General features: G+C 40.5%; 1 protein-coding gene across 10 annotated transcripts in view; it reads left to right on the top strand.

Annotated features, from left to right (window-relative positions):
- Positions 1–12,876, top strand: part of LOC309804726 (protocadherin alpha-C2) — a gene marked incomplete at its 5' end in the record, with an annotated part of 153,034 nt that extends 140,158 nt beyond the window's left edge. For all 10 annotated transcript variants that reach the window (XM_082622274.1, XM_082622276.1, XM_082622271.1 and 7 more), the window contains one exon: positions 10,757–12,876. In XM_082622274.1, the coding sequence (XP_082478400.1) occupies positions 10,757–11,067 (311 nt within the window). In that variant the 3' untranslated portion in view covers positions 11,068–12,876. The remainder of the gene's footprint in view (positions 1–10,756) is intronic.
- Between the last annotated feature and the right edge of the window lie 463 nt (positions 12,877–13,339).

The following is a 13,339-nucleotide window of genomic DNA, read 5'->3' as shown; positions in this document are numbered from 1 at the left end:
TTTTTTAATTCCGTATATATGTGTTAGCATATGGTATTTGTCTTTCTCTTTCTGACTTACTTCACTCTGTATGACAGACTCTAGGTCTATCCACCTCATTACAAATAGCTCAGTTTCATTTCTTTTTATGGCTGAGTAATATTCCATTGTATATATGTGCCACATCTTCTTTATCCATTCATCTGATGATGGACACTTAGGTTGTTTCCAGCTCCGGGCTATTGTGAATAGAGCCGCGATGAACATTTTGGTACATGTCTCTTTTTGAATTATGGTTTTCTCAGGGTATATGCCCAGTAGTGGGATTGCTGGGTCATATGGTAGTTCTATTTGTAGTTTTTTAAGGAACCTCCATACCGTTCTCCATAGTGGCTGTACCAATTCACATTCCCACCAGCAGTGCAAGAGTGTTCCCTTTTCTCCACACCCTCTCCAGCATTTATTGTTTCTAGATTTCTTGATGATGGCCATTCTGACTGGTGTGAGATGATATCTCATTGTAGTTTTGATTTGCATTTCTCTAATGATTAATGATGTTGAGCATTCTTTCATGTGTTTGTTGGCAGTCTGTATATCTTCTTTGGAGAAATGCCTATTTAAGTCTTCTGCCCATTTTTGGATTGGGTTGTTTGTTTTTTTGCTATTGAGCTGCATGAGCTGTTTATAAATTTTGGAGATTAATCCTTTGTCAGTTGCTTCATTTGCAAATATTTTCTCCCATTCTGAGGGTTGTCTTTTGGTCTTGTTTATGGTTTCCTTTGCTGTGCAAAAGCTTTGAAGTTTCATTAGGTCCCATTTGTTTATCTGTGTTTTTATTTCCATTTCTCTAGGAGGTGGGTCCAAAAGGATCTTGCTGTGATTTATGTCATAGAGTGTTCTACCTATGTTTTCCTCTAAGAGTTTGATAGTTTCTGGCCTTACATTTAAGTCTTTAATCCATTTTGAGCTTATTTTTGTGTATGGTGTTAGGGAATGATCTAATCTCAAACTTTTACATGTCCCTGTCCAGTTTTCCCAGCACCACTTATTGAAGAGGCTGTCCTTTCTCCACTGTACATTCCTGCCTCCTTTATCAAAGATAAGTTGGCCATATGTGCGTGGGTTTATCTCTGGGCTTTCTATCCTGATCCACTGATCTATCTTTCTGTTTTTATGCCAGTACCACACTGTCTTAATTACTGTAGCTTTGTAGTATAGCTAGCCAGTTTTAATGATCCCTGGGAGGGGCAGAGCCTGACGGGAGGAGGGCCCGTGGAAAATAGTTTCTGGAAGTACTGCAACCAGGAATCAGTTGTTAGAGGAGTCAGGTTCCTTAGAGGACTACTGCGTAGTAATAATACGTATCCTCTATTTTGGCTTCTTCATGCCAAATGTTATTCTGTGTGATTTATGAGCATTGTCTCTTTTTAATGATCATAATCCCATTAGATGGATATTGTTATCTTTGTTGTACATGTGAAAGAATACTGAGAGGCCGAGTGACTTGCTCAAGGTTACACAACAAATAAGTGCTAAGGCTGAGATGCAACTCAAAATGTGTGATCCCCAAACGTTCATTTTAAGCATTCTGCTACCGCAGGTTATAACAGCAGCTGGGGCAGGGGACATTGTAAGAAGAAATTGCCCTCCCAAGACCCTGGAGGACTTTAGTGACGAGAAAATAAGGTAGAGAAAACCATGCAGCCTGAGCCCTCCTAGGTGACGGGGTCACAGAAAGAAGAAATGTTATTTTATTTTGTGTTTTTAGCTGGCTGTGGAGAGCTAGGAAGATTTGAGGCCAGCCATTCCAATTTTTGAATCTGGGTTCTCAGCACGTGGTGTCTTTATAGTCAACCTAGAAATGGCAGAGTTATTTTGGGCACAAAGCTAGAGCTGTGGCTTTAAAAATATGCCACTGTATTTATCTCTTCCGCTCCAAGATTACTGAAAATTAGCCCAGCTGTGGCCTGAGGCACCAAACAGCCACACAGTCTTCTTCCAGCTCACTCAACCCGCCCTGAGCGGGTGAAACACCCAGAAGTGGCAGCCTCTGGGGAGTGGCTATCAGATTAGTTCCCCATCACCAAGCCTACCTTCTGATCACACACACACACCATCCCTTCCCAGCTACTGTAGGGATCAGGATGCTAGGCCTGTGAATCAGCTCAGCTCTGTCTTCTCCCCCATCCCAAGAGGCTTCAATAGAAGTAAAAAATAATAATAATAATTCTAATATTGAGCTGAGGAGTCAGTACAAGAATAATTTTTCAGCTTTATTACCAAATCACTGTTTGATTCAGGGCAGACAATCTTGTGGTAATTTAAGCCTTCACTTTCCTTATCTATAAAATGGAAATCTTAAAAATATATTTTTTATTATATATATATATATATATATATATATATATATATATATATATATAAAATATATGTATATGCAAAGTGCTTAATAAAGTTCCTAAGAAAGTACCTGGCCCATAATAAGCAGTCGATTGATATTCCTTAAACGAGTGAATCTTCTTCTCTGATCTTACTAACAGGTAAAATGTGATGAGCTTTTACTTTATGCTAGGCACTGTGTTCTGTGCTCTCTAAGGATAATTATATTTAGTCCCGTAACAACCCTATGAGGTGGATGGTATTATTCCTTTACACAAGAAAACTGAGGCCCAGAGATAATTAATTTGCTAAACATCACGTAATTTACATGATGTAGCCAGATTTAAGCCTAGTATTCTGATTATAGAGCCCAAAGTCTTAAAGAGAACAGGGAGTATATTTTTACATTCCCCTGTTTCCATGGAAAATTCTTTCCACTGTCAATTGAAGGACTAAGAAGCAGTGGGGAAATGCCCAGGTGGTTTTAGCTTTCTTTCCCTGTCTCTGATCCTGGACAGGATTTGGGTTTCCAGCCATCATTCTTCTGTGGGCTGTAATTACGCAGATTTACTTTGCCCAATTCATAAAGGATCGAGTGAGGGAGAGGAGGCGGAGCTTGTCCAAGCAGTCCACAAACCCTACAGATGGTGGGATAGGGGGTAGGGAGGGAGCGAGATATGTTTTACATCCTGGTCTTTCAGTGGGTTTGATGGCGGATGCTTTTTGCGTTTTGGTCTGAGCATGTATAATTCTACAATCTGCCAAGTTCTGGTAGAGAAAGAGAGGGAGAGACAGAGAAAGACACACACACACACACACACACACACACACGACATGGTTGCTCAAAGCCACAGAAGGCTCAAATGAAATTGGAGCTGCTTGAAGGGCCGCAGTGGCTGGTGGGGTGGGAAAGGAGTCCAGGAGAAGCGAGGTGTCCCTGTGCAGAAAGCCTGAGTGTTCACTTGGAAACCCAGAATCTGCACAGCCTTCCGTGCCCTGACCCTTCCCTGCGTGGCCAGAGGCAGCAGCAGAAGCAGCAGCCCTCGCCGGAGAACAAGCAGTCCAGGGGAGCTGTCTGGTGGGGCCGGAAATGGCTGTAATCATTTAATAGCCTTTGCTGGCTGCACGGACCTAGCAGAGTGGGTGGTAGGCAGGCTTCAGAGTGCTGTCTGGCAAGATGGTCCCCGGCTTTAATCAAAATGATGGGTTTTCTGGAAGCTCTTTATTAACCTCAGCACCAGAATCCCAGAGATGGTAACAAAGGGATGAATGGGGAGCGAAGGGGAGGGGCTGCAACCTGCTGCTGCAATCGCTGGGCTGCCATTTTCCAGAGCTGAGCACTCACTCCTGCAGCCCCACCCCTCCCCCCACCTCCACACTTCTTTCTATTGATTCTCGCTTAGAGGCTCCTGCCTGCATCACCGTCTCCCAAATGGTCACTAAACAGATATAGCCAGAGCCATTGCTACATTTGTATAATGCTTCAGGGTTTTCAAAGGGCCTTCATATACAGCTCAGGATGTGGGTCTCGTTCGTAACTGGACTGAGACTACCTAGATTTGAGTCCCAGACTCCACCAGTTAGTAACCCTGTGACGGTTGGTCCTCAGCCTCTTCATTTATAAAACCAACATATCTATAAAGCAGACATGGATATTGGCAATATCTACTTCCTATGGTTCTTGTGAGGAGTAAAAATTATATAGCATATGCAGATCTGCTTAGCCCAGTGCCTAGCACATAGGAAGGCAGAGTAAATGTTAACTAATTCATAACCCTGATGAGGACAGGATAACCCTGATGATCACCTCCATTTTATGCCTGAGGCAACTGAGGCTCAGAGTCGTTTATGTAAATTTTCCAGGACTATGTACCATTAAGGGATAGAACCAGGGCAAGCCCTCAAGTTCAGAAGAGCAAAGCAAGAGGAGGAGAGGAAAAGAGGATTAAAAATCCTCCAACATTCTCCAGCCTTGCCCCTCTAAAAACTTTCCTGAAAGTACTATTCTTGGTCAAAATGACTGTGGGTTGTTCCGTTAGGAGAAGTCTGTGTAAATCAGATAAACCTCTCCTGGCCTTAGTTGATTGTCCGGAGCAGATTAGAATAGGGGTTGAGGGTAGGTTTACAAAAGTCTGGCATTGCTTCACAATCTTCAGGACCTTCCCTGGCATCTGCACTGGCAAAGCCTCCAGCTCAATTGTTCCCAGTCACTGAGGCTAAACTCCAGCCAGAGTTAGTTTAGAATGAAAGAAGAAAGTAGAGAATGTTGCCAAAAAGACCCTGGGCAGTGTCTAAGGGAAGTGCCTAAAGTGGGTTATTGGATTAGGTGAAGTGGTCAGCTACTCCCATAGGGCAGTTTTTAAAGCTGCAGATCTGCATGCCTTTGTAAAACAAAAAGTGTATGTTGTTTATATTTTTACATGTATCCCTACCTACTGTGGAGAAATCAGCCAATTAAAAAAAAAAAGGCAAAACCTTTTACTATAGTTATGATCATACTCTATGAAACTTTCAAATTCCATTGGGTTGTAACCTGAATGTCAGGGAAGGGGTGATCCTCCACCACTTGATGTCTCTGAGAAGTCCTCTTTCCAGGCTCTAATAGATCCATTCATTTGGGTTGTGGCTGCATCTCAGTCTTGTCTTTGTGAGCCAGTGAGCTGGGTCCCTGGGAGCAGAGGGGAGGGGACCTGTGGGAGATCCCAGGAGCGGAGGAGGGAGACAGCACTGAAAGAAGAAACATTCCCTTGACTGACCTGAGACTGGCCCTGGGCTGGGGTTAGGGGTAGAACAGGTGTATCTTTCCTTCTCATCTTTTCCTCATCTTCCTTTTTCATCTTTCTCATGAGATACTCTCTTCAAGGAGTATCTCCTTGATTCTGCCCCAAAGTCACAGCATTTTATAAGCGAAGCTGGCCAAGGGCTTCAGTGCTCTTGGCCAAAAGGGACTCAGATTTAGGAGGTCAGTAAATGTTGCTTGTCACAGCCTTAAGATATTATTTCACCTGAATGAACCCTCAGAGATGTTTGCGCACACATCAGCCAGAACAGGTTGGGGTACAAGGATCCGGGAGGCACTGGAGAAACCAGATCTTGTTCTGCTCTGCAGAAGCTGAATATGAGGAGGATGCACCTGAATTCTTCTTGGAGTGGAGGCTGAATCAGACCCAACCAATACTCCCAGCAAAGGCCGAAGAAGCTCAGTGACATGTAAAAGAAGCTCATCAACTCTTAGGGATCCTGCTGTGAGAGGCTCCCCCTGCCTATAGGCACGGTCATTAAGGTCCTTTAACTCTGCAAGATAAAAATATCTCTGAACTCTGCACTTCCAGATGACAGTCCTAAAGGCCTCATACAGAGTCCTGGCTGTGGTCAGAAAAATTTCCATCCTGGACTCTGTGAGAGCAACTAAAGGACTACAGAGTGGTGTTGAAACCTAGTTCTCCTAGACACCAAGTCAGAGGCTTTTAAATGCATTTCTCACTTTGTCTCAGCCTCTCAGGGGCAGGGCCTGTATTTGAAAGGTCAACAGGCAGATTCTGGCTGAGGTCAATTGCAGATTTGATTATCTTAGACGAATCAAAGAAATCAGTTTCAGAGGAAAAAATATCTATAGCCCTATGTCCAAAGAGCTGTAGTGTCAGTTCTGCCAGGGGAAGCATGGTGTAGCAAAGGGGTTTATGGGAGAAAAGAAACTCTCCTACTCCCTTTCCCTACAGTCTGCTGGTATTTGGACTAAATTTGCAATATCCTTACCCTGCCGTCCTAGCCCTGAGAGCTGCGCCATGTATAGTTGCCCATGTGTGACTCCATTTATTGAGCTCTTTCACTGTGCTGGAGTCAGCCTCAGCACTTCACATGCATTTCCTGGTTGTCTTTAGGGACTCCAAAGTGCGGCAATGGAAAGTTATTTGATCTGCTAAGGAGTGGGCACCACTTCCATTTCTCACATCAGTCCTTTCATTCATCCATCCAGCAAGTATTTATCAAACACCTGTTATGGGCCAGGAACTGTGCTAGACACTGGCTACACATTGCTGAATAAAACATATATTTTCTTATAGAATAGATTACTAAAAAGGACCTGCTGTATAGCACAGGAATGTACTCAGTACTCTGGCCTATATGGGAAAAGAATCTAAAAAAAAAGAGTGGATATATATGTATGTATAACTGATTCACTTTGCCGTACACCTGAAACACAACACTGTAAATCAACTGTACTCCAGTAAAAAATTTTTTAAACATTAAAAAATACATATTTTCTGCTTCTCTGGACCTTCAGTGATAGAGATAGAGGTGAAGTGGGTGCTGCTTTGCTAGGATGGTCATAGAATGCCTCTCTGAAGAGGTTTCAATTAAGCACAGACTTGAAGAATGAGGAGTCATGCTATGCATGGAGGGGAGACCATTCTAGGCAAACAGAAACCGTTATGTGTACAGATTTTGAGGCAAAAACAATCCCAAGGGGTGTTGAGGAATTGAAAGAAAACCTGTGTGGCTGGAGGATAGTGGTAAGAGAGATACTTGTAGGTGAAATTGGAGAATAAAAAATAACAGGCTATTGAAGGGCTTTGTATACCATGTTAAGGAGTTTGATTTTTTTTTTTCCTCTCAAGGCAATAGAAAACCTTCAAATAATTTTAAGCAAGGGGAGTGATATAAAATAATTTCTATTTTTTAAAGGATTTTTACTGTGTGCATGTTATACTTCAGTATTTTAAAAACGGAGAAAGACTTTAAGGAATAAAGGTGACTCTGGCTATGTGTGGAAGGTTAGAGAGAGGCAAAAGTAGAAGCAGACTGAACAAGGAAGAGGCTATTGCTGTAATTCACATACAAGATAATCGTGTCCTGAAAAAAGGTAGCAGCAGTGAAAATGGGGAGAAGAGGACAAAGTCTAGATATGTTTAGGAGGCTGAAGTGACAGGTGTTGGTATATTATAAATGAAGAATAGAGAAAAATGAATAATGGCTCTGAAGTTTCTGCCTTGAGCATTGGAGTGAATGGCATATCATTGATTGAGATGAGAGATTTAGAAGAGAATAGAGGAGAGGAATCATGAGTTTGATTTCAGATTCCTTCAGTTTGAGTTGCCCATGAGACTGCCAAGAGGAGATACCAGATAGGCAGTTGGATACATGAGATTGGAGAGACCTATGGGCTTTAAGTATACATTTGTATCTCATCAGCATATTTAGATGGTATGTTTACCCATGGACAGGCTGAGATTCCAAAAGGAGAGAGTGAAGAGAAAGAAGAAGGAAAGGTCTAGGGCTAAACCCAAGGAAGCTGCAATACATAGGTAAAGAGGATCCTGCGAGGAAGCTGACAAAGAACAGCCAGAGAGAGTGGTCAGGAGAATGGTTTGATAAGGAACTCATAAAAAAATAAGTGTTTCAAGAAGGGGATTACTAATGCTGCTGAGAAGTTCAATAAGATGAAGACTAAAATGTGACCACTGGCTTTGGAAGTAATATAATCAGTGAGCTTGCCGTGAGCAATGTTAGAAAAGTAGTGCTCGAGGATGCCACATTAGAGGAGATTGAGAAGTGGTGGAAGGTAAGGAGATGGAAGTAGCAGATGTAGAGAATCCCAAACTACAATCAAATGTAAACTGTTTATCTGGCAAAACTTTCCATGGCTCCACCAAAGAAGCAGTGTCAGATACATGAACACTGCTGTGATGCCAAAAGATTTCAATGTCATGGCCACTGGGATCACTTTGCTCAGACAGACCATTACTCTTCTTCTCTAGCTCTGACCTCTACTCTTCTAGAAGTCATTGGTATACTTTATGGTGTGTCTTCCAACTAGACTCTTGGGAAAGTCTTGCACTGGAAACCCCTGTGGATGCATAATCATTTTCTCAAGTCTCAGCGCAAATTTCACCTCTCTTCTGGAATCTCAATTGACTTTCTCAAGTGCAATTAATAATTTTTGCCTCTCAGTCCTATAATACTTTACATGTACCTATATATATCTTATCTTTTATTTTTAATTGAGATATAATTGACACATAATATATTAGTTCCAGGTGTACAATATGATTTACTATTTGTATACATAGTAAAATGATGACAATAAGACTAGCTAACATTGCTCACTATGTATAGTTACAAAACATTTTTTTTATTATGATGAGAACTTTTAAGATCTATTCTCTCAGCAGCTTTCAAATATGCAATACAGTATTATTAACTCTAGTTACCATACTGTACATTACATCCCATGACTTATTTATTTTATAACTGTAAGTCTGTACCTTTTGGCACCCTTCACTACCACCACCACCATCTAGCAAGCACCAATCTGTTTTCTGTATCTATAAGCTTGTTTTTTTGTTTGTTTTTTTAGATTCCACATATAAGTGAGATCATATGGTATTTGTCTTTCTCGGTGTTATTTTGTCAAATATTTAAATATTGACTTATTTCACTTAGCATAATGCCCTTGACGTCCACTCATGTTGTCACAAATGGCAAGATGTCATTCTCTTTTATGGCTGAATTTTATATATATATAAAATTCAGCTGTGTGTGTGTGTGTGTGTGTGTGTGTGTGTGTGTATCACATTTTCTTTATCCATTCATCCATCAATGAACACTTAAATTGCTTCCGTATCTTGGCTATTGTAAATAATGCTGCAGTGAACATGGGGGTACATATATCTTTTCAAGATAGTGTTTTTGCTTTCTTTAGATACATACCCAGAAGTGGAATTGCTGGATCATATGCTAGCTCTATTTTTAATTTTTTGAGGAACCTCCATACTCTTTTCCATAGTGGCTATACCAAGTTACATTCCCACCAACAGTGGACAAGGGATCCCTTTTCTCCACACCCTCACCAACACTTGCTATTTCTAGTTTTTTTGATAACAGCCATTCTAACAGGTGTGAGGTGATAGCTCATTGTGGTTTTGATTTGTATTTCTCTGATGATTAGTGACATTGAGCACCTTTTCACGTACCTGTTGGCCATCTGTATGTCTTCTTTGGAAAAATGTCTATTCAGATCTTCTTTCCATTTTTCAATCAGATTGTTTGGAGTTTTTTTAATATTGAATTCTATGACTTCTTTATGTATTTTGGATACTAACCCCTTATCAGATATAGGATTTGAAAATATTTTCTCCCATTCTGTATGTTGCCTTTTCATTTTGTTGGTTTCCTTCTTTGTGCAGAAGCTTTTTAGTTCGATGTAGTATCATTTGTTTATTTTTGCTTTTGTTGCGTTTGTTATCAGATTCAAAAACATCATTGCTAAGACTGATGGTAAAGAGCTTATTGCTTATGATCTCTTCTAGGATTTCTATGGTTTCAGGTCTTACGTTCAAGTTTTTAATCCATTTTGAGTTAATTTTTGTGTATGGTGTAAGATAGAGGCCCAGTTTCATTCTCTTATATGTGGCTGTCCATTTCTTCTAACATCATATATTGAAGACACTGTCCATTGTATATTCTTGGCTTGTTTGCCATAAATTAACTGACCATTTTTGCATGAGTTTATTTTGGGGCTCTGTATTCTCTTCCATGATTTGTGTGTCTTTTTATGCCATACTGTTTTGATTACTATAGCTTTGTGATGTAGTTTAGAACTTGGTGCCTTCAGCTTTGTTCTTCTTTCTCAAGAATTCTTTGGCTGGGGCTTCTCTGGTGGTCCAATGGTTAAGACTTCATGCTTCCACTGCAGAGGGCACAGGTTTGATCCCTGGTAGGGAAATTAAGATCCCACATGCTGCGTGGCATGCATGCATGCATGCATAAATAAATCTAAAAAATAAAAGTAAAAAATGCTTTGGCTACTGGGTTCTTTTGTGGTTCCATACAAATTTTAGTATTGTTTGTTCTATTTCTGTGAAAAATGCCATTGGAATTTTGATAAGGATTGCATTGGATCTATAGATTGCTTTGGGTAGTATGGGCATTTTACCAATATTAATTCTTCCAATCCATGAACATGGGATACCTTTCCATTTGTTTCTATCTCCTTCAATTTCTTTCATAAATGTCGTAAAGTTTCCAGTGTACAGGTCTTTCGTCTTCTTGGTTAAATTTATTCCTAGGTATTTTATTGCATATTCTGCTTTAATCCAGTACATTTCCTGCCCCACTCCCAGGCAGGGTAATCACAACCAGATATTCTTTAGAAAATTCTTCACAAAGAACCAAAAATATGTTACTAGAAACCTAGATTTCTGGACCCTCTGGTGAAAAAAATCTGCCTTCCTGCTTGTTTCCAAACATTGGCCTTGCCCTAGGCTTGAAGAAATAACTCACGATTTCATGGGGGCCGTGACCATCTGTGCAGCCTCTCCTGTGTTCAGGCTCCTGGTGTGGCGTATGGAGAGCATATGTTGACTCTGTGACTGACTTGTGATGGTTTGTCTTGCAGAACCAGAGGCAGGAGAGGTGTCCCCTCCAGTCGGTGCTGGTGTCAACAGCAACAGCTGGACCTTTAAATACGGACCAGGCAACCCCAAACAATCTGGTCCCGGTGAGTTGCCAGACAAATTCATTATCCCAGGATCTCCTGCAATCATCTCCATCCGGCAGGAGCCTACTAACAGCCAAATTAACAAAAGTGACTTCATAACCTTCGGCAAAAAGGAGGAGACCAAGAAAAAGAAGAAAAAGAAGAAGGGTAACAAGACCCAGGAGAAAAAAGAGAAAGGGAACAGCACGACTGACAACAGTGACCAGTGAGGTCATCTAATGGAAACAAGCCACTTAGCCAGTTTTTGTAATAATGGCAAATCTCTCCCATGTAGCAACTCCCTACTCCTTTTTCCTATCCACATGAGCCCTTTCTTATAGACTTCAGAAATCTGCAGAAAGTTCCCTATGTCTGTCTAGATCACATTTAACAAGTTTTGTCTTAAAAGCTTTACTAAGTCTGGTGTTAACTCTCTCTCTCCACTCTGGCTTGTTTTCAGAACCTAAAAAGCAGACCCAAGTCTCCTTTCTCCTCCGCCACAAAGGAGAGGCTTCCCAGCCCCGCCAGTGAGAGGTTGGACTCTCTGCCCTGTGCTCCGGGGATCCTGTCTTGATGACACTTTCAGGGCAGGCTGAAAGGTTTTGAGATTGAGCAGCTTGAGTGTCTGTGGCCACTGGGTATGTGTGGCCACCGGGGAATATGTTGGCTGGGATGGGCCAGATTAGACTAAGAGGGCTGGGAAACAAAGGCAAATCAACAGTGGGAAATGTGAAACGAAACGGTACCAGACTTTCTAAATCTTACAACTGAAGAGGCGGTGGCCACCCTCTAGCAGACAAAACTCCCCCCATTGACAAGGCTTTAGGAATCCCTAAGTCTCTTGGCTGTGGTGTCATTATACCTAAAACCTGCATTTTACCTACAAGCCAATAGTTAAGTGTTTAACAGGGGGCCAACCAGGGCAACAGAAGCAGATCTGATGTGTTTCCTGTATATGTCCTTGTGCTCACTTTATTAAAAATTCTTTTGCACACGATGTTATGAAAAGGTCAGATTCTTTTCCGACAACACATATGCAAAAGCAAAAGAAAACCCCAGCACCTCACTTTATGCTGTTTGTTGATAGATTTATTTAAAAAAGAGAAAATCTATAACTATAAATCTTTAAAGAGAAATATGATGAATTCAATTCCCCTAAACGATCCTCGAAAGAGAATTCAGTCTACAGCCATTTAAATGATCATTGCTGCTACAGAAGTGCTTTAAGAGAATTGCCTGAAACATCTGTATTATACCAGCCACCTGCCAATCACAGCTTTACTCTTTCAGGTCACTCTGGGGCTGCCTCTTGCATGTATTAATTACTAAATAAAAGGATCTTTCTCTCTCTGTTTTCTAAGAAACAATTATGTGCACTTTGAATACACAACCTTCTCTAACCAACTGTCTCAAGACCCAGAAATTGAAGAAAAATGTTGTTTTCTCATACATACAGTGAGCAGACTTTCCAATCTTCTAATTCTGTGATTTGTCTTGGTGTGATCGCCAACACCTTCTCTTTGGTTTAGTTTTCCTTTTCTATAACACTCTGAATTGCTAATCTTGCTAACACCTATGATGTTACCTGAGCTTAATCTCCCATATGTATGCTGTATGCTATTATAAGACTCCTGATATATATTTACTCTGTGCTTGTGTATGTGAATGTTACTGCAACTATTACCTAGAGTGAACTTTAAGCTTTATTGTTGAATGTAATTCCATTATATTTCCTTTTGTATACCTGTGAAAAAGTGCAGTAGAGTTTTTTTTAACCATTGTTAATCAACTTTTGTGTATGAAAGACACAGTAAAATTTCTTTCTTAAATCAAGATACTGGTGATTCAAGGAATTTTATTTATGGTCAGCCAAGAGCTGTCTCTTGCCAAGACTCTTGCTGGCAAGGGAATGGTTAAAGCTGTTTTTCTCTAGTAACAGTTCTGGAATGCATACTGAAGATATTTCCTGAGGGTGTGCAAGCAAAAATTTACCAATCTGACCTCTTTGAAGTCACAGAATACTTTGAAATTCTAACAATATCTGGAATATCAGCTCATAGAGAATAATAAAATTTACTGTCACCTTAAATAAGAAATTTTAATTTGTTAAAATGTACAATTTAGAAGTTTGATTAATTATATTATCTTTTAAAAGTTAACATAAAAGAGGTGGGAGTCTGTTATTAAAAGCATTAAATCTCAAAAAAAACCCAAACCTGTTTTGTCTACTTTTAGCTTCATTCTCCCATTTTTTGAAGGGTGTGTAACTTCAGCTCTGCAGGATTGCATGGGGTAAAACTTATTGCTAACACATGTGAACCATTGCTACATCATTGTAGGTTGTGATCATATTGCCCCACTGAAACCCATGTATCTGACCTTACGTGCCTTTTGAATACTAGGAGAATCGGGCTAATTTATTAATGGTGATAATTATAATGCATCTGTACAGCACTTTTTACATTTGCAAAGTGCTTTCCAATCCATGTTAGTTACTAGTTA

The sequence above is a fragment of the Mesoplodon mirus genome, assembly GCF_964341445.2.
Source record: "Mesoplodon mirus genome assembly, chromosome: 5".
Classification (NCBI taxonomy): domain Eukaryota; kingdom Metazoa; phylum Chordata; class Mammalia; order Artiodactyla; family Ziphiidae; genus Mesoplodon; species Mesoplodon mirus.
Note: the sequence above shows the minus strand (reverse complement) of the source record. Positions and strands in the feature narration are given on the sequence as shown.